At 39.1% G+C, this 20,476-nt stretch overlaps 1 protein-coding gene across 1 annotated transcript; it reads right to left on the bottom strand.

Annotated features, from left to right (window-relative positions):
• Nucleotides 1–509: 509 nt before the first annotated feature.
• On the bottom strand, nucleotides 510–20,459 carry pibf1 (progesterone immunomodulatory binding factor 1). Its single transcript, XM_026189737.1, has 18 exons — nucleotides 19,913–20,459; nucleotides 19,661–19,761; nucleotides 18,741–18,939; nucleotides 18,526–18,645; nucleotides 17,096–17,229; nucleotides 16,376–16,484; nucleotides 16,147–16,266; nucleotides 15,995–16,056; nucleotides 15,623–15,748; nucleotides 14,821–14,919; nucleotides 11,053–11,218; nucleotides 7,317–7,467; nucleotides 6,900–6,990; nucleotides 6,263–6,365; nucleotides 3,804–3,934; nucleotides 2,865–2,949; nucleotides 950–1,132; nucleotides 510–691 (listed from the first exon to the last, which is right to left on the bottom strand). The coding sequence occupies exons 1-18, from the start codon at nucleotides 20,177–20,179 to the stop codon at nucleotides 638–640; spliced, it is 2,301 nt and encodes a 766-aa protein (XP_026045522.1). The 5' UTR covers nucleotides 20,180–20,459; the 3' UTR covers nucleotides 510–637.
• Nucleotides 20,460–20,476: the final 17 nt, after the last annotated feature.

A 20,476-nucleotide genomic window follows, 5' to 3' on the forward strand; every position in this document is an offset into this window, starting at 1 on the left:
AAACTGATTTTCTGATATTTTCTTAGTTGAGTGTATTGTAGCCTTTCTACTCTTGAGGTTTATGAAACCTTTTCCACAGATCTACTACTACTACTTATGCGAGTTTTAACATCACATGTAGGATAACAAAACTCCTGAAAAGGGACAAACCAGTTTCGCATTAGCCGCCCGCCCAAATTTAATATGACACCGATAAGAACATGGTCAGAAATAATAAAGGTATGCCTACTATGTCTCTATTTAAGGAACCTCAGCTTGTGCAAATCAAAGGCTAAGGTTCCTGCAGTGTTGTTTGTAGCGAGCAGTATCTGCAAACTTGGAAAAGATGAGAAAATAATGATAGACAGACCTAATAAAACAGGCCACTGCCAAAAAAGAGGAATTTTTGGGCCTTCAGTTAGCTTGGAATGTGTACCCTGTGGAAGGTAATATCTCTGGACCAGCACACAGATAATTTATCCCATGAACAATATTTAACAAAGGATGAGAAAAACAAAACACTTAGACAGTTCAAACTGTTTGTGCCTTTGTATTTGAAAAGCAATCAAGCAATGAAATGAACTGTAACTTACAAAGGTCTAGACAAAACCTAAAATTTAAAAACAAAGGTCCTGAGCTCCAGTCATGACACAAACGGTCACTTGGATTTCCGCTTCTGCTTTTGGTACCAATCGGGAACTTCTTTATTTGTCTGTAAATGAAAATAAGAGAAAGAAATAATATGAAAAGTGAAAGAGATTTGTTAATATACTCTCATCTATTTGACTTTCTCATGACTCATGGCTACATACTAGAACATATGCTCAGTTAGTGAAAAACTTCTATTTCACTAAATGATTTTTTAAAAAACTGTTCATCCTTTTATTTCTATTGCTTTGTCCTAACATGTGTCTAAGCACGTTCACATGGTGTGACTCATAAAAAGGGTGGTGCTACAACAGTCACTTACAAACACAGTGGGTTTGGGTTTGTTTGGTGATTCTTCTTCTGCTGTCCTGTTGATACGTTTGGACTGCTGTTTTTTCCCCAATCCAGAAGTCCTGATACCAGTTTTATCTGTTTCCAACAGGTTTAGAGCGTCTGCCTGTCTGGACCGCATGCTGATCAGGACCTGCTTCATCATGGCTAACTCCTGGAAAACCGCACAGTTCATAAAAGAAAAAAGAGGAAACAAGAGTAAAACAATAAATGAAGGAGTGTATGAGAAATTACTGGGAGTGTAGAGTCCAAAAGGCCACAGATTTCAACTATATAATCGTTTGATTTAACAAAAAAAAAAAAAAGTAATTCTTCTCTTTTATCTTTATTAATGTTTTGTGAAACATTTGCTTTCAAGAATTCAGGTCGAAGAAACCAAACACAGTCCAGCGATGGGACGACTTGCACTAAGGGTCTGCAGGGATGGCAGCAGCGGCAACAGCAGCAGGGCAGAGAGGGGGACTCTCGGCCATTTCACGGTTCTATTTATCACCTCTGAGGACATGAGCCCTGGCATCTCGCACACACGCACGAGCACACACGCACACACTAGAGCACACACACACGCTAGTGGCATCCCAAATAGCCAAGCTGAGGAACAGCTGTCTATGACAGGGCACATACTTCATACAGCAAACGGCCTGCTTGGGAACATACTCCTGCGTGTACGCGCACGCGTGCCTACGATCATTAAGACGCTGCACTAAATTCTCCGGTGTAAAGATCAACATTAAATTAATCAGCAGCTATTACTTATAATTGATTAATACCGTTAAATTTCAGACAAAAATACCAAACGTTTTGTTTTTAAAAAAATAAAATTGTGTGAATTATCTGATTAAATTATAATTAGGTTTGTGTTCATTTATTTATTTATTTAAAGAAGACTTGAGCTCTAGGATATTATAAAGGAAAATTCCTAAATATTTACCAAAGACTGTTGGGGCCATAATTAAAGAGAGATATTAAATCTTTATATGTGTTGTTCCACTGAAGCATGGATTAACAGGTACGGTACCCACCTGGAGCAAGATACACTCAGACAATACAGTGGATGTCGCAGGTAACAGCTGCAAAACCTCATCACCGAAAACTAGATCTGCAATCATTAGTCATTAAATTCATGCAAACTGGGGAGTACTATAACAAAAAATAAATGTAATCTCTTTAGGTTTTAAACTCATACATTGCCAAAAAAACAATAAAAAACTCTGAGGTTTAAGTCATGAGCTTGTAGGAGAAAGAAAAAAAGAAATTGTGTCTCATCCCTGCAGCGGATGATGTGATCAAATTACAGCTTGCTTTACAATCTGGTTTAGCTACAAGTAAACTCTTGTGATTTGAGCTCAGAATTGCCACATTTCTGTCTGCACTTCAGAAGAAAACAACATGCTGAGCTGGAAGAGGTGACTGCTGTTTGGGGGTTTTACTGTTTACGTCAGTTGTGTGATGAAGTTGATCCAACACTTTGAAACTAAGAAACCAACCAACCAACCAACCAACCAACCAACCAACCAACCAGTCTGTCTTTCTTTCTTTTTTCCAGGTTTCTCACTTTTCATTTTGTGACGTTACTTTCAGAGAATACTCTGGCTTTTTTATGTTTACAGTGATGTGCTATTGAAATATCACTGCAGCTTATAATTAAGCCCCCTGGAGTCTATTTGTGTGGGGTTTGAAAAAAAAAAAAAGCTCCAACAAAAACTCCATACAACCACTGATAATATAAATAGCAATGTAGCTTTTCGAATAAATGTACCACCCACTCAGTTTACGAATATTTTATATCTTGATATCATCAGAAAGCATTCAGCAAATTGATTGCTAACAATCACATAAACACTAAACAAAACACAACCAGTAACCAACACTGTCCCTTTGTGTACCTCTTGATGGTTGAGAAGTCGCTCCAGATCAGCGGCCATGTTATTTTTCACCTGTTCCAGAGCGGTCCGCTCTTTCCTCAGAGAACTGAGGTCATAATCAAACACAGACAGAGAGATCAGATCTCTAGTTAATACAAAAAGTACACTTAATATTTATTCAGTAAGTATATGTAGTAAAATATTAACATGTCTTGAACAAAAATATTTAAAGACTGCAGAAACGGTAATATTAATGTCCTTCATGAAGCAGATTTAGTGGGTTTTAGTTTTTTTTATTGCTCTTTAGCGTCAGGTCAGGAGATGGGACACACAGGATCAGATGTGAAGGTGTGGTATGCATCGTAATTTGAATGTTCATTCATTTGTGTATGCAAAAATAAACAAAAACGTTCATAATAATAAAAGCAACAGGACTTCAGTGCATCACGTAAAATTCTCCTGAGCTGTGCATCTGCAGCCAAACAGGTTAACCTTGCAGACCCACAGAGAAAACTTAAATGTTTCCGACAGGGAACGTCTGACAGCATTTTTCTTAACCTTTTTCTTTTTTTTTAACCCTTCTTGTTCCTGCACCTGGTGAGCGCTCCGTGGTAGCACACAGCAAGAGAAAACCTGCAGTCTGTCAATTTGCATTTTTGACAGGCTAAAATAGAGAGGGCACAACAGCAATTTAGGTCATTGCCAAGAACCTGTAAATGCACTCATGTGGGGACTTACATGCACGCATGCAGGTTTGCACAGACATAATGGGCTAGGTGTGAAAGGGACAAAAGATGAGACTATTGTATCAAGTGATTTACAAGATACAAAGTTTAACCAAACAAATTAGCAAAGGACGCTTTCCAAGAAGGAGAGAAGGCTGAACAACCTTCAGATGAAAAGGTCGTGAATGAATGTTTTTTTTTTTTTTTTTTTAAATGTAGTATGCAGCATTTGTACCTGACATTGCCCTCAAGTGAGGTGACACGCTCCTTCAGTATGCTGATCTGTGCATCCCTTTGTCTCACCGTCTCAATCAAGTAACTATAAGGTTGCTGCGTCTGCTGTAACAGCTGGTTGGCGGCCAACAACTGTGGAAAAAACAAAGTATGTGTTAACCTGAGCAGTTAGAGAGCAATTACTTCACATATGTAATGTGTCGTTTGACTTGTGTAAATTTTTCATGGGTCTGTCAAACTGTTATCTCCGGCATTTTTCAAAGATTCAACTAAAGAAATTAGAAAAAAATGTGTTTTTCACAACACACGGCTAGTAACAAAGTGCTCAAAGATGCAATTTAAAACAGGTTCTTTGCAAAGTTGTCTGCTATGTGTAGACACAACACTACCTCATTCCTTAAGTTAGGTGCCTTTATTATGCTTGAATGATTCATAGGTCAGTGTTAAGTGGCTTAAACAAAAACATTCCCCTGGAAATGGTCAGGTACGATAACTTGATGGAAAAAGAGTGAAAAAGCAGCCAATTTCCACAAAAATGAGAAAAAAAACCTTTAAAAGACCTTTAGAAAACTAGTAGTGAAAATCAATTTATAAAAAAACCCAAAATATATTACAAGAACGTCTGACAGCTTAGAAGCAAAATATAAAGAAATCAGCGGTGGCTCAGCACAGTGCACAGTAATTGATAAACTAATGTCACACCAGTTAAGTAATTCTCTTTAGAAACTGGTTTTAGTTCATATTATAAAATTATATCAACTAAAATATTAGCAAATATTTCTGAATGATGCAAGATCTACAGTCATGGCATCTCTGATCTCATCAGGAGAAACTTGCATAAAAGTGAGTTTTTATGAAGGCATATCTAAACTTCAAGCTTTTTATGAAAAAAACAAAACAAAACATATCCATCAGTTGGTATTGTTCTTAAAATCTGCTGAACACTAGATAAAGTATGGGTGTTAAACATTAAACGGCTTTTACAACTGGCCGATAGTGAGTAGAACTGGGTGGAGGCTAAGGACAATCGTTAGTTAGTCAGGGCATTCGTGTGGGTGGTTTAGCAGTTAACACCCTGAGCCTTTCTAGTGAAAAGGAAGTATAATTTTTTCTTCTTCTTTTCTTGTATAGTCAGTGAATCATGAGTTATTCCAGATGAATGCCAGTTGATCACAGCTGACAGTTGAATGGTTGGCTTATTTAAATCCTGCCCATTCTGGCTTGCACAACCTCTCCTCTCATTGAGTTTATAATAATGAGTGAGGAGAAAGAAGAAGAAAAGAAAGGAAAACACAAGCACATTTGGCTGACAGAGCTATCAGGCTTATAATTCCAAGTCTTCCTGGATAAAATTTCCCATTAGTGCACGAGTGGCAGACACGTGACTTTACATACACATTTGTATACAGAGAGAATTCACACACCCAAACTTTAAGCTTCAGTGTTGCACACTCATACACAAACGCAACATACTGCCAAACGCAACAAAAGCTCAATGGCTGTCATGGTTTTTGGCAATACTTCCCACTGTATCAACAACGTTTGACAGGTATTATGACTAACTTCACATTCTTCTCATACAAAGTCTGCAATGCATGCTGTTTGTTTTTAAACAACCTGCCATTTTCGTCATTTGACTTCAAACGTGGAATCTGACAGTTTCATTGTTAAATGTTGACAGAAGATTCAGAAAAAAAGCAGGGGACCATCACAATGTGTCCCTAAGTGGGTTGGATGATACTCACTACTGTGCAAAAGTTTGGCCCTGAGGATGATATGAAAGAAATAATACCACAAATAAAGTCTTACACAACTACGCAGTAGTTAAGAAGAAAATAAAAATAAAAATCCTCCTAAGCTCACTTGCGCATAATTTTTAAAGACACCTGGCACGTCTTCCAGGAGAACTCGCCATGCCACTTCTGAGGACTTAACCTGTGGCAGGTGCTTCTTTCTCTTTACGCAAATTCAGCGCCGTTGAGATCAGGATTCACCGTTATGGATATATTTGTGGTCACTGTCATGCTTACCCTTGTGAAGTACCTAAAACTTTGGCTTAGTACAGCACACACGCACACTCTGCCAAAATCATTTTTTCCATTCTTCAAGATGTGACCTAATGTCACGGCTCCAATGGCAGCCTTTCAAAGAGAAGTGATTATACCACAGTCGTGACAATGTGAGGAGGTAAATAGAGATGAGAGAGGAGCCATCAAGGTTGGGCTTTGTAATGACTTTCTTTTGTTACAAGAGGGAATACGTAAATCATTGTGACTTTGACAGAAAAAGTGGAATAAATTTAAGCAGAGTCGCTGTAGGAGTTTTGTCACGGCAGGAAAACAAGTGTTTGCAGGTACTGACTTGAAATGCTTTCAAGTTTGTTTTCCTTAGAAATTAACAAGTACCACTCTCATATTAATGATGTTCTCCAGGGAACTTGATATTGTTTCAGGTGTTTACCTGTTCAGATATCTGCCCCGTCTGCGACTTGTGACTTTCCAACTCTCTCCTCAGTGATGTATTCTGCCTCTCGAGCTGCAGCACCCTGCGGGCCAAGTGAACGCTGCACAACAGCCACATAAAAGTTATGGGAATTTCAATCAACAAGACAAAAATCAACAAGATTACACTAGTGTGTATTTACACAATGCATCTTCTAGAGTCTGCTGCTAGGCAATGAGATTAATTTAGCCTTTTGGCTGCACATGCTGGAGATAAAAATCAAATAAAAGACTAAGTGGAAACATGTCCAGATGTTCTAGTTTGGTATTTCTAAGGAATTACTGTTAAACAACTGTTTAGTTCACAAGGCAAAAGACACCGTGTGGGTGACCGCCAAAGAAGAAAGCCACAAAGATGCACGATATGTGTCACATTTAAAGCATAAACAGCAAATTGTTTACCAGTATTGCAACATAAAGGGCAAAATTCAAAATCAAATACAAAGGAAAAGAATATATGACAATATAAATGATGCATTTCTTTAAACACTCAAAATATGTTTTGCAAATCTTATGCAGGATGCAAAACCTTAAAAGACCAACATTTGTGTTGCATCCTTTGCTTGAAATGCAGTGAAGTGCTTCATGTACTATACCTCTGTTTTAGTCTTCTTTTGGCCGTTGTAGGAACATTTGCCCCATAGCCATATGAGAACAAAACCCTCTCTGCCTCTTCTTCATTCTCAACTGGTAAGAGATAATGGTACAACTGGAATTAGAGTATGTCTGCGGGGCTATTAAGATAAACAGGTACAAACATGTGGTTTGTTTTCTTTTCCTGCAAAGCTCAGGCATTTAAAAAGATCAAAAGATAAAACTGTATTAAGATTTTGTTGCCATCTTTCTATGTCAATCTCCCATCTTACCCAAATAAGATTATTATGTAATTTGTATTACACACATTTTTCCAATGTTAGGTTCCAGTTGAGTGCACTTGTTTGCTTTTGTCTGTCTGATTTCACAGATATGTGTTTAAAGTGGCTGTTTCCACAGAGATAATGCAATACTCTTACTTTCGGCGGCTTGCATGGTGACCTGGTCCAGCTCTTGCTCGAGCTTTTCATACGTTTCCAGGCGAGACGCCTGCTCAGCGTTCTGAGTCTGCAGCTCTGCTACCCGCCTCTCTGAGGAAGTTTGTAGCCTGTAAAACTCCTGAGTGAGGAGCTTAGCAGCAGGAGGAGAGACAGAGAGACAGACAATAATGTTCAAAACTATTGTTCTTAGTTGCACTTTAACACCTTTGTTTCCAAATTATGTCCGCAGAGTTATAGTTTATCAAGATCAGCTTTTTCCAAAATGATAAAAGTTATCTCACTTCAGTTATGTTTTGCTGTAAAATGAGGTTGTCAAACATGCCAACGCTATCAGTAAATCCTGTCATAAACCTGCCGCGTATGACCTGTGCAACTGCCACAAGAGTTGACTTGAGTCCCCATGAGTTGTGCTTACTGACAGAGAGTCATTTGCACTGATGGCAACATTGCCATGTCAAGCTATCCCAGTGTGGGATGGTTTGTTGATGGAGGCGATTTAATATAAATTCTAATCTCTGCATTAAAACTCATGATATGAGCCCTCTTGCTTCTAGAATTCCCAGAGTATTTAAAATATTTTAATATAATATTGATATTTGGTCTCTCTGTATAGCTACAAAAATCACCATGCAAAATATCCCAATACTTTTTATTGATTGATTTATTTTTCCCCACCACCCCAAACTAACATAGTAGCAAAAAACCTTTCGCTATACAAAGATAAAATGGTTAATAAATGTTAAGGTAACCCTGGACACACACAAGGCTTTGAAATCTTTTGATACTGCCAAGTTTATAGAGACTGAAAGAAAATGTAAAATGCTGTGCCTCAGCCTGCTAGTAAAGACACCTATCGTATAAATTTGAGGCGATTTTCCAAAAGGTTGACCTCTGATCTTGACCCTGAGTTCAAGTTCATTGAGATGAGAAGTCACCTCGTTTCTAAGTTAACTTGAGTGTCTAAACCGCCCGCCCAGCCAGCAAGGTTACGACAATACCCCATCAAACTTTTACAGCTGAGGGGCAAGAATTTCCTGGATTGGATGAGTGCTTTTTTGCTTTTGCTTATTTTGCTTCTTGCCTATGCTGTTTTGCCAAACTCAGTTTGATGCTCATACTACCACACAGTTTGCTGCACAATCGAGCCTATATTTTACTTGTAGGTTTCATATATGGTTGCAGGCAGAAATTCATCGTAACAACAGGCTTGTAGGGAACAAGTACATTTACATATTTGACACACTTACATGTTTCAGACTATGAAACAAATTTTAGTATTTGAAAAAGACAGCCAGGTTTTAAATGACAATGTCATTTGTTACAGAAAAACAGCTATCTAAACCTAACCTAATAACTGGCTGTGCCTTCCTTGGAAGCAAGAATTGCAGTAACTTGGAAATAGTCTTACACATTGCTGTGCAGGAATTTTGGCCCGCACTTTCAGAAATTTTAATTCAGCCAAACAGGTGGGTTTTCATGCATGAATGGCCTGCTTAAGGTCATTCCAAGGCATCTTAATTGGATTTAAATGTGGGCTTTTGACTAGGTCACTCCAAAAACCTTCATTTTTCTTTGTTTTGTAGCCATTCAGAGGTGGTAGAGAGCTTCACGGTTCCACCAGTTGGCCATCACACTACACCACCACCGCACCACGTTTGACGGTTTGTATGATGTTCCTTTTATGAAATGCTGTGTTGCTTGTGTTATGAGACACAAATCTTCCAGAAAGTTTTCCCTCATAAGTCCATAGAATTTTCCTAAAAGTCTTCATCAACAGATCATCAAGATGTTTTTAGGCAAATATGAAATGAGCCTTTGTGTTCTTTTTGGTCGACAGTAGTTTTCTCCTCGGAAGTCTCCCATGGCCATTTTTCCCAGTCTCTTTCTTACTGTTGAATCACGAACGCTGACCCTAACTGAAACACATGAGGTCTGCAGTTCTTTTGTGTCCTCCTGGATGAGTCATTGATGCACTCTTAGAGTATTTGGTAGGACGGCCACTCCTGGGAAGGTTCTCTGTTTGTAATTAATAGATCTCACGATGGTTCACTGAAGTTCCAAAGCCTTACCTTGGAAATTGCTTTTTAATCTTTTCCAGACTAAGTGACAATGACATTGTTTCTCATCTCTTCTTGAGCTTTTTTAGATGGTGGCATGTGATTTCTTGATTCAAGAGGTCTGGCAGGAATCAGGCCTGGGTGTGGTTAGTGAAATTAAACTTAGCTTTCCAAAATAAATGTGGTTAATTTTCTCACAGTTAATTAACAACTTAAAAAGGCAGGACAATAATTTTTTCAGACAGGGCCAGGTGGGTTTAACTCTTTTTCCCCCGACTAAATGAAATCACAATTTAAAAACTACATTTTGTATTTACTTGGGTTATCTTTGTTTAAAAGAAAATTTATTTGAGGATCTGAAACATGTAAGTGTAACAAAGATGCAATGTCCAATGCAAAAAGAGGAAGCTAGGAACTATTTGACGCTTGTCTTTTTAATCACAGTACACTATACTGGGAAGTTGTGGAGAAGTACCTAAACATTATTTATGTACTAAAGCCACAGGTCAATGTTGTTATCATTCAGATTAAACATAGAGTTCCTTCACTTACATACCCCTCTGAGTGTGTCTCTCCACCATGCCTCAGTTCATGTGCAGATGCATAATGAAACACATGCTCAAATACAGCTTATAAGATAATGACAAGATAAATAAGATAATGGCTAGATAGTAATTAACTAAAAAGAGAAGATGGCGTAATTACAGCACTGATAAATACGTTAAAGGGATAATGAAAATTTTTAACTGATTTTTAACATTTGATTTAATCAACGGTGAACTACAAAGCATTACACGGACTTTTAATCAGAATGAATGTTCCACCATCGTAATCAAATGATGGATAATGGAGTAATATCTTGAGACGTAGGGTATATTTTTGTTCCCATTACATACATGATTACATAAACTTTGTTTTTGGATTAACTTGTTAGAAATTGTTTCCTTTTACCATTTTTCCTTTTCAACATTTACTCGAAAAATAGATCAGGAGAAAAGAAAGATCAGACGGAGACAAAAAGCAAGCCTTGCAATCACAGCGTTAATTTAAAAATAAATAAATAAATAAATAAAGCATTTTTCTCCTTTTAAGAACACGTGATGTGATGAGAGGTGCATCCAGACATCAAGGACTAATTGCACTTAGTGTACTTCTTTCATAAGTACGCTTGATTCATTGGACACAAATAAAAATGAAGCCACTGGAGCGATTTATGAAGACGGATAGCCGTGTTAATTTTTAAGTACTATGGACGGACTTGATTTTAGGCTTCAGTTGTGCATATTCGGTTGTAATAACAACATCGTATGTTTGTGGGCAACGTTTCTCCCGTCTGTGCCAAACAGATCATTTTTGACTGACTGATAATTAGGAGTAGACTAGAAGCACCAACTTTGTTATCAAAGAAGTGTTCAAGGTGACAATCAGACTGAGGTAATCTTGAATTAAATAAGAAGACTGAGAGAATTTTTAAGTTGTGTGCTACTCTCTGTAATGAATGCTCCACAGACCTCAGCAGGATGCACTGAACCTGCTTTTAAAAATTCTAGGAGAAATCCAATTACTAATACGAATAAACAACCTGTAACATTAACTCAAGCAGAAAGTAAAACAAACACACTAGTAATCGGGTATCCCATCATTTTATGTCTGAGTACCTCTAGTTTCTTCTGCTGTTTCTCACACTCCAGCTGACACTGAGCTAGGGCTTTAGCCGTCTCATCCTTGACCATATTAGCACGCTCAGCTTCAAAAGAGTGCAGCTTGGCCTGGTTGGATAGTTCTGCCACCCGGCTGTCTGTACCCAGCTGCAGCTGACGGAACCTAGAGTAAGAAAAGATGGAGATAAAGTCACACACCTCACTAGATATTAAAGATAATTTTTGTATTTTTTTTTTAAATGCTACAACATGTTTTGGTACAAAGAGACTATGTGGACTAGATAATAAAGGAGCACAGTGTGCTTCTCACACAAAAGGTAAACTCAGCTGTAGGCTGGTGGTTGAGCTCAGGCATGCCCGGTGGTTTTAAACAAACGCTGCAACTTCTTCCGTAACAGGGACTCAATTACATTTTGCGGTAAATGTCTTAAAAGCATGCTCCTTTGGAAACTGGCAAAGAAGCTGTCAGTTGGTATACTTTAATTCCCCATTGTACACTATTGTGAAATGAAGTTCAATTTGCGCCTCCACCGCTACACAAAGTCATTTAGCAGGAAGTTTGCTTGTTACCATTTCTTCAGTTGTGCTTGCAGCAGTTTTTGATTTTGTTCCATCTACAGTGATTAAGTTGGCACCAGTAAAAGGTTTTTCCATATAACCTAACCAATTAGACAAGAACAAAGGGACCGAAAGTGCCCTGCAGTTAATGTCGGATATAGAATATAAAGACAGAGGTGCTTTTATTTTCATTTTGATCCAATTTTCTATGCATGTAAATGCAAAGACATAACAAACTGGTTGGTTATTTTAATCTTTCCAGTCATTTATCAGGCTGAAACAGCAAATGGATCCTGATGAATCGAGCAGCATGTGTAAGACTTGAAGATATCACTTCCCGCTCGAGAGAAATTATAAACTCAATTTTTTCGTGACTAATTAAAAAAGGGCAACGATTTTTCTGCAGCCTTTAAAGTACAACACGAGCAGACAACAGTTTCAAGCTCACTTCTCCTCCCTAGGCAGTGTTCGAGCATGCACACACAGACCCCATCAAGTCGTGGAGGTTGGTTGGATAATATTAATAACTCTCGATTACAGCTGACCTGATAAGATTTCATCATCCATAGTGCGCAGGCCTGAGCTATGTGCTCACAGTGATAGACGTGTACACATGGTGGACATTTTATGCCTTCTATTATTCATCGTGGCCGCAATATGGAAGCAAAGAAGTAAAAATTTCTTTGGAAAACAATGCTACCCTTCCGGAAGGCTCATTAGCTGCATTTATTCTTGTGCTTTTAAATGGCAAATTTATGACAGTGGCAAATAAGAGTACGTGACACTCAAGCTACCCAAGGCAGCATTGCTGCAGCAAAGTCTGTCAGGAAGGTGAAAACGGAAAACTGTGCTCAACACTTTGCCTTTGTTTTGGACAATCGGATCGCTAAGGTTCAAGCTGGCCCTTTAGGCTTAAATTAACTGACGCCATTTCAGGCTTCTCACCCTCATTCTTTGCCCCAGAAATAGGGGCATGCGTGGGGTTAGGGGTTAAGGGCTTGAGGCTAGCATCTGTCATTGCTGGCTTGCGATGTGATGTAGAGAGGGAATGTGATCGCTGTAGAGAGAGTCCAAGGGAGAGTGAAGTGACTTTGTGCATGTGTGTGTATGTGTGTGTGTGTGTATGGAAAGACTAACAGCTGGTGGTTTGGATGTAGAGAAATGCATGGCATGTAGTAGTAACCCAGGACTGGGACACTACTACTGCTGCTGCTGCTGCTGCTGTGTAAGTGGCTCTGTTTGTGTGTTGCAGAGACACTTAAAGTGAAAAAAATAAAGATTTATGACATGAGAAATGAGAATTCTTGTTGGTGCAGAAAGAAATTTCTCCACGTAAATAATTGTTAGTTTTAAAATGTGGTTTCAAAAGGGAGTCTTGAGAAATCAGGTGCAAAGACACATACCATGTGACTAATGACACGACTGAAATGCTACCTCCAATAAAAAAGAAATCTTACACCTTAAGTATTTATGTGCTGGCGTGTTCATCAGGGCTCACAATATTTCTATAGCAATTTTCATGCAATTTTTAAAACTTCTTACAAGGCTGTGGCCCAGAGGCATACTGAGGCTATACTGAGATGGCCTCTGTGGCCTGGAGCAGAGATAGAGACTAGCTGGTCAGACACTAATCACTCAGAAGGAGGGTGGAAAAGGAAAAAAATATACTAGAAAAACAACTTCATTTTTTTTTTTTTTAAAACCTACAAAATCTGAAAAAACCCCACATAGTTTAAGCATTAAAAGGCAACAAAACTTGATTACTAAACTCACTTTCTCTTAATAGCAATTTCAAAATCTCATCTTATTTCCTCAGCAAATAATCGGTGCCTCATTTTGCTTTTTACCTGTGCTGTTTCTGCTTTTACAGGCCAAGACACTGGCTGCTTAGGACCTCTTTTTATAAAGTAAACTGACTTCCGAGCAACCTTTTGATCTCTCTGCTACAGCAAAGCCTTCATGTGATCTTTAGTAAGAGATGGTAAACCACAGCCACCAAAGTCCTGCCGCGCCCACAACATTTGCTAATGACAGGCGGCCAGTGGCTCGCATGTCAGCGTCAAAGCAAGTACAAGCTCACAGCTTTAAAAGAAACAGAAGAAACACGGTGAGAACTTAATCTTTATAAAAAGCACAGCAATCAAGCTGACTTTATTAATCAAACTAGTTTGGCTTCTTTGGCTTCTTTGGCTGGCAAACACAAAATACAATGAATTATGCAAATGGGTTCCAAATATTTCATGGTTAACAACGACAACAAAGAGTCGTTCCAGATGCCCTCAGTTACCCTCAGGTAGAGTTTCTTAAGTAGCCAACATTGGAAGGTGTTAACTAACCACGACGCTACCTGTCACATTAACGAATCTTTCTCACGCAGCTGGAAACAAAAATAGATTTTAGTAGTCTAAAGCAGAGGTCCCCAACCATTTTTTGCGCCACGGACCGGTTTATGCCTGACAATATTTTCATGGACCGGCCTTTAAGGTGTCGCGGATAAATACAACAAAATAAAACTAGTACTGAAAAAAAGAAAATTTATTCATAACACACGTGAAAAGACCGAGGAAAACCGAGTAAACGATAAAAACGATAACAAAATAACGCTGAAAAGAGATAAAAACCCTGAAAACTATACATTTCACACCTGAGCCTCAACTCTCGCGGCCCGGTACCAAACGACTCACGGACCGGTACCGGTCCGAGGCCCGGGGGTTGGGGACCGCTGGTCTAAAGTATGTAATCATGTGACCAAGCACTTTTTTCCACTTTCATGTGTGGTATTTTCAATTGTAACTAAGAATTTGTACTCATTATATCGCTGCTTGCACGGATAAAAATGTTGATATTTATTCTAAAACTACCAGTTTTCATGTTATTTAAAACCTCCCATTTTGAACCGCATTAAAAATCTAGTTTATACAAGAAAAAATAAAAGAAGTTACCCCTAACATGCATTTAACAAGGTGCACAGACAGTCCCATTTTCCCACTTACTTTTTTTAGCACTCTCTCTCTTTGTTTTTTAATCAAATTAAGACTGAGAGAATTTTATTAATAATCAATAAAATAACTTCCACTTATCTTCTTGACTACAAAAATGACCTAAAGGGAGACTTCTGACTTCTGTGCATGACATGGAGTGACAGGGGAAAAAAAACAAAACATGTCAGTGTTGCGCTTTAAGCATGTGACAGATGATAAAACTCACTGCTCCAGCAGTTGGTCATATCTGGACTGGGCATCTCTCTCAGCAGCCACTGCTCGGTCTCTCTCCAGCACCGCGCCGTCTCTGGCCTCGCGCAAGTTCCTGATCAAACACACACACACACACACAGTTGAAAGACACTCTCATTCCTGTGGAGAGCAATGATTTTAATCATTCGAAGATATGCTGCTATTTTCTTAGTTTTTGAGGTACTGTTACATTGTAACATTGTAACAGCTCTTTCTTCTCTTAAATATCTGTGTAGGCACAAGTAAATACAGTAACAGACAAATGTTATGTTATTTTACTGACCTTTTTTTGAACATGTATATATAAAGAAAAAAAAAAGAAAAGAAAAGAAACATTAAGTTGACACGAATAAGTATATAATCACACAACTTACACACTCACAAAGGATCAGGGTGAAGTTTACTGCGAAATTTGCTTTACTCTATGTTAGATAAGATGAAAAATAAAAAGACCAAGTGTAGTGTGTGCACAATTATTCTACTTTTTGCTGTTCTCTAATTCACCACAAGTAGCTCTACATATTTTAACAATGAAAATATTTATGTTTGATGTCTTGTTTCTTCTCCTCCTCCCAGGGATCTTTTGCTTTTTAGGTGAATTTGTAAACCACAACATCATTGAGTCACCAGCCTCTTCCCTAATGCAATGCTTCAATTTGTAATTATAAACCACTCACTGACTCTTAATGAGTAATGAATAATGTTTGACTTTACTTGGTTTAAACAGCACCCCTGATATTCAGTTTTTCAGCAGTTATACTAAAAGACGCTGATACCTGTTTTCCCTCTCATACATCTCCCTGGAGGTTCTCTGCAGGTTGTCTATCTCCTGACTTGTTTTCAGCCTGATGTTCTCCAACTCCTCTCTTAATTTGCTCTCATATTCTGACTTGTAGTGGTCTCTGTAGAGAAAAGAAGATTAAAAAAATGTTTTTTTTAAATGAACAGAGCATTATACGCAGAAGCTTTCTTCATGTGGGTGAGGTCATAAGAACTGAGATCAGAATACAGCTGGCAGATACTGCGTATCATCATCTAATTTTTATTGACTATTATAATACTTGCACAGCTTACTTCTTCCATATCAAAGCACTAGAATAGTGGCTTCTTATGAGAAGCATAAAAGAACAAAAACAGCAAAGCCGAACCTGGATGCTACATATTTTTCATAGGCGTCTTCCCTGGCTTTTTTAGTGTCTTCTAATTGTACCTGGTCAAAAAAACAGAAACAAAAGTGAAAGCAAACCACACGGGGACTTCTTGTGTTACTATAAGCATTTTGCCAAAGAACTGTCTGAACCTGCAATCTCTCCAGGCGGTCTTCTTCATGTGCACAGCGAACACTGAGTTCCACATTCTGCCTGTGCAGGTACTCCTTGTCCTTCTGCAGGAGTGTCACTGATTGTTGCAATGTTGCCACCTGGAGGACACGAAGGAAGAATACATTTAAAAAAACAAAAAACTATTAACACAGAACCATGAAAGAAAGATTTAGAGGGTATTACGAGGAAAGCATCTGTGTGATGCACCTCTTTGCTGAGTGTGTCCCTTTCTCTGGTCACTGCAGCGTGAGACAAGTCTACGGCCTCATATCTCCTCTTTAACTCCTTCAGCTCTGCTTCAAAGTTGTCGCGCTCTCTATAAAACACACCATCAGGAGTGGACACAAATTTAAACTTACAAGTTCAAAATTTAAATATAAAGGTAAGTTTAAATTCATCATCTCCTACTTGTTGTTTTCTGAGGGGAAAAGGGGTTTGGAGCTTGTTGTTTCCAGTTTATTAGATAATATCATAGTGAAATGCTGCTCTTTGAAACATTACATAATATTAAAGTAATTAAAATGATAGCAAACAAAAACTGACGGCTGGTTTTCCTTTTTTAAATAAAACACAAAGGCTCCTGGCGTCCTACTTTTCCACCACATCTATTACAGACATGCTGTTACGCCAGACGATCCATTAAGTGTTTCAACGCCAGTATCAAATGTTACAATGCACTGTTTTCAAAGGATCTGACTCACAGTAGTCAAATTTATAATGTGTTCTTTCATTACTGTTATAGAAGAAAAAGCAGCGGGCTGCTCTTAAATCTACAATACAGTTCTGCATTTTTTCCCCATGTACTGTTTAAAAATTGTGTTTCTGGGACAAGGACAGAGCCTAAAATATGTACTGTGGCCTTCGTGGGAAATATAGAAAGCTCATAAGCTGACCTCTGATTAGCAAATGTCACATAAGCAAACACACCGTTTGATGTTTGGGTAGTTTTCTCTGCGGTAGTCACCATCTTGGATCTGCTGTTTGGTGTCAGCCAGTTCTAAGGTCAATCTCTGACTCCTCATCTCCAGCTCTGTACGCAACCGCCGCTCTTCCTCGTAGCTCTTTGAGGACACATGCACAGAAAAGACAATACTGATAATACAAGAAGCACCTTATCTACTACGACTATTATTATTATTAGCATTATCATCATCATTATTAGCATTAGCATTATTATTATTAGATGTGATAAGACACATTCCCGCATTCAGCACGAGGTGATGCGCAATTTTACAGCCAGACGTCTCCAAATCACAAACCGAAACCTTGCCAAGAAAATAAGGCATCCGAAAGAAATACTAGGAATTCTGCTACTAGTATTCCTTGGACACTGGAAGGAATAATAACGAAAAACTGAAAGATTAGGATTTCAGGAAGAATCCAGTCCAGGCACTCAATGTAGGAGCAACTGATAAAAAGGCCTTTGTTTTTAGTGAGCTAGAGGAATTAGAATATGTACACTAGCATGTATTGGCTTGTGTGTTCTTCAGGGTGCGGGACGTCTACGTTTAAAAAAAAAATAAATAAAAAAAAAGTAAAATCACCTGTCACACAGCAATGTTTAGATGCCCTGTGGCATTTTCATCTTAAAGCATCTCTTGCCAAGAAGAGAATTAGGACAGGATATTTTCCACAGTTTTCCCCATTCTCAGATGTTCCGAACACAAGGAAATAGTCTGCTTTTAAGACATCCACACTACTGTGTGGGTAATACAAGCATGCTGTTTGGATAGTGCACATGTGGAAGCACACATGATATCCACTCAGTAATGCAGTACAGGAATATTACCTGTGCTATTTACTATCTGTAACAAAGCAACAGCATGCCTACTTTTTACTATGGAACCGTCAAGTTAAATACCAGCATGTCTGGTCCGACTGTGTCAGACATTTGCGTTCTCACATTCACCTCCTTAGGGTGAAAACTGCTTAGCCAACATCCCTCCAGCAGCCCGAGTCTGAATTCATGACATTTTTTTGGCATATTATAACCCTGCTGTCAGCATGAAACAGCATTTTCTCATCATTGTGTCATGCATGCCTACGGGGTGTCTGGTAGTTGTATTGACTGTACTGTTTTTGTTTAACTCACACCAATATCATTCTCAACACTGCAGTTTTTAACATGACCATTGAAAAGTCGCTACGATTGACGCTTTTAGCACACCTTGACCATCTGGGATCTTTGTTTTTACATTTCCTAAACAAGTGACTCAAAGTCTGAGTGTTTCAAGTATGTTGCTTTAAACATAACAAAAGAAAATAAAGACAAAAAAGAACAAGTGTTTGATATGCTACGTAAACAATTATGTGAACACTTTGCACAAGTGCTGCTAGGTTGGGTTTGTGTGTTTTACCTCAATCAGTGTCTTCATCTTGGTTCTGTGCATACCCAGCTCTTCTGTTACACTGCTGTCCTTCAGACTAAGCTCAACCAGCTGGGCCCGCAGAGGAGTCACTACCTCATAGAAACGCATCTAGGGACACAGCACAAAGAAAACGTCACCTTGTTTCTTGATTTCTTTATATGTTGTCCTTTCTAATGACCAATAGAAGACCACCTCATACTCACAGCTACATATTCCTGTATAGATATTTTGTCCTCAGGAAGACCACGAAGCTCCTGGTATCTGTCCTGGGAGAGGTCCAGATCCCTGAGAGATCTCCTCAGTTCTCCAGCCTTCTCACACAGCTGTCGGTTAGTCTCCTCCAGCTGCTGCTGCCTGAGCAGGATGGCCTCCATCTCCTGCTTACGCAGAGCCTGCTGCTTCCTGGTGATGACAGCCTTTTTTAACAAAGTTGACATTTGACCTCAGCAGCTAAATGATGGGACGGAGGGTATATGTAGTTGTATTAGTTAGAAATTACATTACAATGCACTATAGAAGCTCTGCTTATGCACGTTAAAGCACACATAATTGTGTACTTTAACATGCATAACACGCAGGTCCTCTTTCACTGCATCCATCAATCTTCTCTGTGGTATTCCTGTTTTCCTCCTGCCTGGCATCGCCATAAGACCTTGACCTCCAATCCCAGATCCAACAGGATTAGAAATGGTTCAGATTAAGCAGTTTGTATACAAAGTTAGAAAGGCAAGGTTGACATGGTTTAGACACGTGCAGTGCACGGATAACTGATATATCTGATATAATTGTCCGATATATAAATTATCAATCACTGGACATACTGTATCAATTATTCACGCACTGTACGTGTCAAAACCATGTCAACCTTGCCTTGTTGGAAATACTGCTCAATAGCCTGAGCTGTATATGCATTTCTTGCTCCCAAACATGACACTGATGCTACAAAGGGCACAGGGCAGACACAACATCCTTGTGTGATGTAATACAATGAGATATGGGGGCAGGGGCCACGTCTATAAGAGTGCTGCTTTATATGCACACATAAAGACTTCAATTTAAGTCTTTATGTCTCGGAAAATATAACTAGTCATGAAACCCCTGCTCTGGTTGTGTCCTTTCTCACCTGTTCTCCTCCTGAGTAAGTTTCAGCTGGTTATCCAGTCTTAGGACCAACACTTGTTTCTGATGCAGGGCGTCATTCAGCCTCTCCTCCAACTCCTCAATCTGAAACACCAGATATTTTATTATAGACGCTTTAATTCAATCACAAAACTATTACTGCAACAATGATGCTGCAGTACCAGGTCGTTTTTCTCCTAACCAGGGGAAAAGTTATCTGCAGAAACACTGTCTCCATTTCCCACCCCAAGTCTACCTTTGACATATGATCGGCCTTCATGTTGTCTATGATGAGATTCTTCTGAGATAGCTCGATTTTAAGCAGCTGGATGTTGTGCAGCAGCTCCTTCCTCTCGATCAGCTGGCGGGTCACCTTCTGGGAGCCGTTCCGCTGCTCGTCGGACGAGGAGACATCCTCGGTGGTGGGCACGGTAGTCTCCAAGCTGATGTCCTCAGACTCTAGGTCCAAAGAGCTGGAGACGTTGGCTGCAGTCGGCTTGAGATGCTGCTTCTTCGGAGGCATTTTGTATCGTTTTGAATCCTGATTCTGACTCCTCGGTACCTCTCTGGCTAAACAACTAAACACTGGCAACCAGCGTTAAACAAAGAGGACATGAACTTCATGCTGAATTGCAGTGACACCCCGGACTCAAAAAGAGAAGCCACAGAATTGTTTTTGTTTTCAAGGGTCCCGCTCTGAGCTGCCTGCTAGCCGCCACCGGCTCGACTTCTATGTGGGTTCAGCTACAGCGCCCTCTGTAGTAATAACCGTGAAGTGCAATCGCCATAGAGTTCTCTGTACGTGATAACGATATACCGT

This window comes from Astatotilapia calliptera, chromosome 13, assembly GCF_900246225.1.
Source record: "Astatotilapia calliptera chromosome 13, fAstCal1.2, whole genome shotgun sequence".
NCBI classification, from domain to species: Eukaryota; Metazoa; Chordata; class Actinopteri; order Cichliformes; family Cichlidae; genus Astatotilapia; species Astatotilapia calliptera.

Bases quoted from the DNA above. Each gene is read 5' to 3' on its own strand.
- pibf1 (XM_026189737.1), bottom strand. From the start codon at position 20,179: ATGCCTCCGAAGAAGCAGCATCTCAAGCCGACTGCAGCCAACGTCTCC. The intron at 14,920-15,622 runs GTATCAGCGTCT...GTGTTTGATCAG, and splicing joins ATGTATGAGAGGGAAAACAG to GAACTTGCGCGAGGCCAGAG. The intron at 11,219-14,820 runs GTGAGTTTTATC...TTCTTACTCTAG, and splicing joins TATGACCAACTGCTGGAGCA to GTTCCGTCAGCTGCAGCTGG.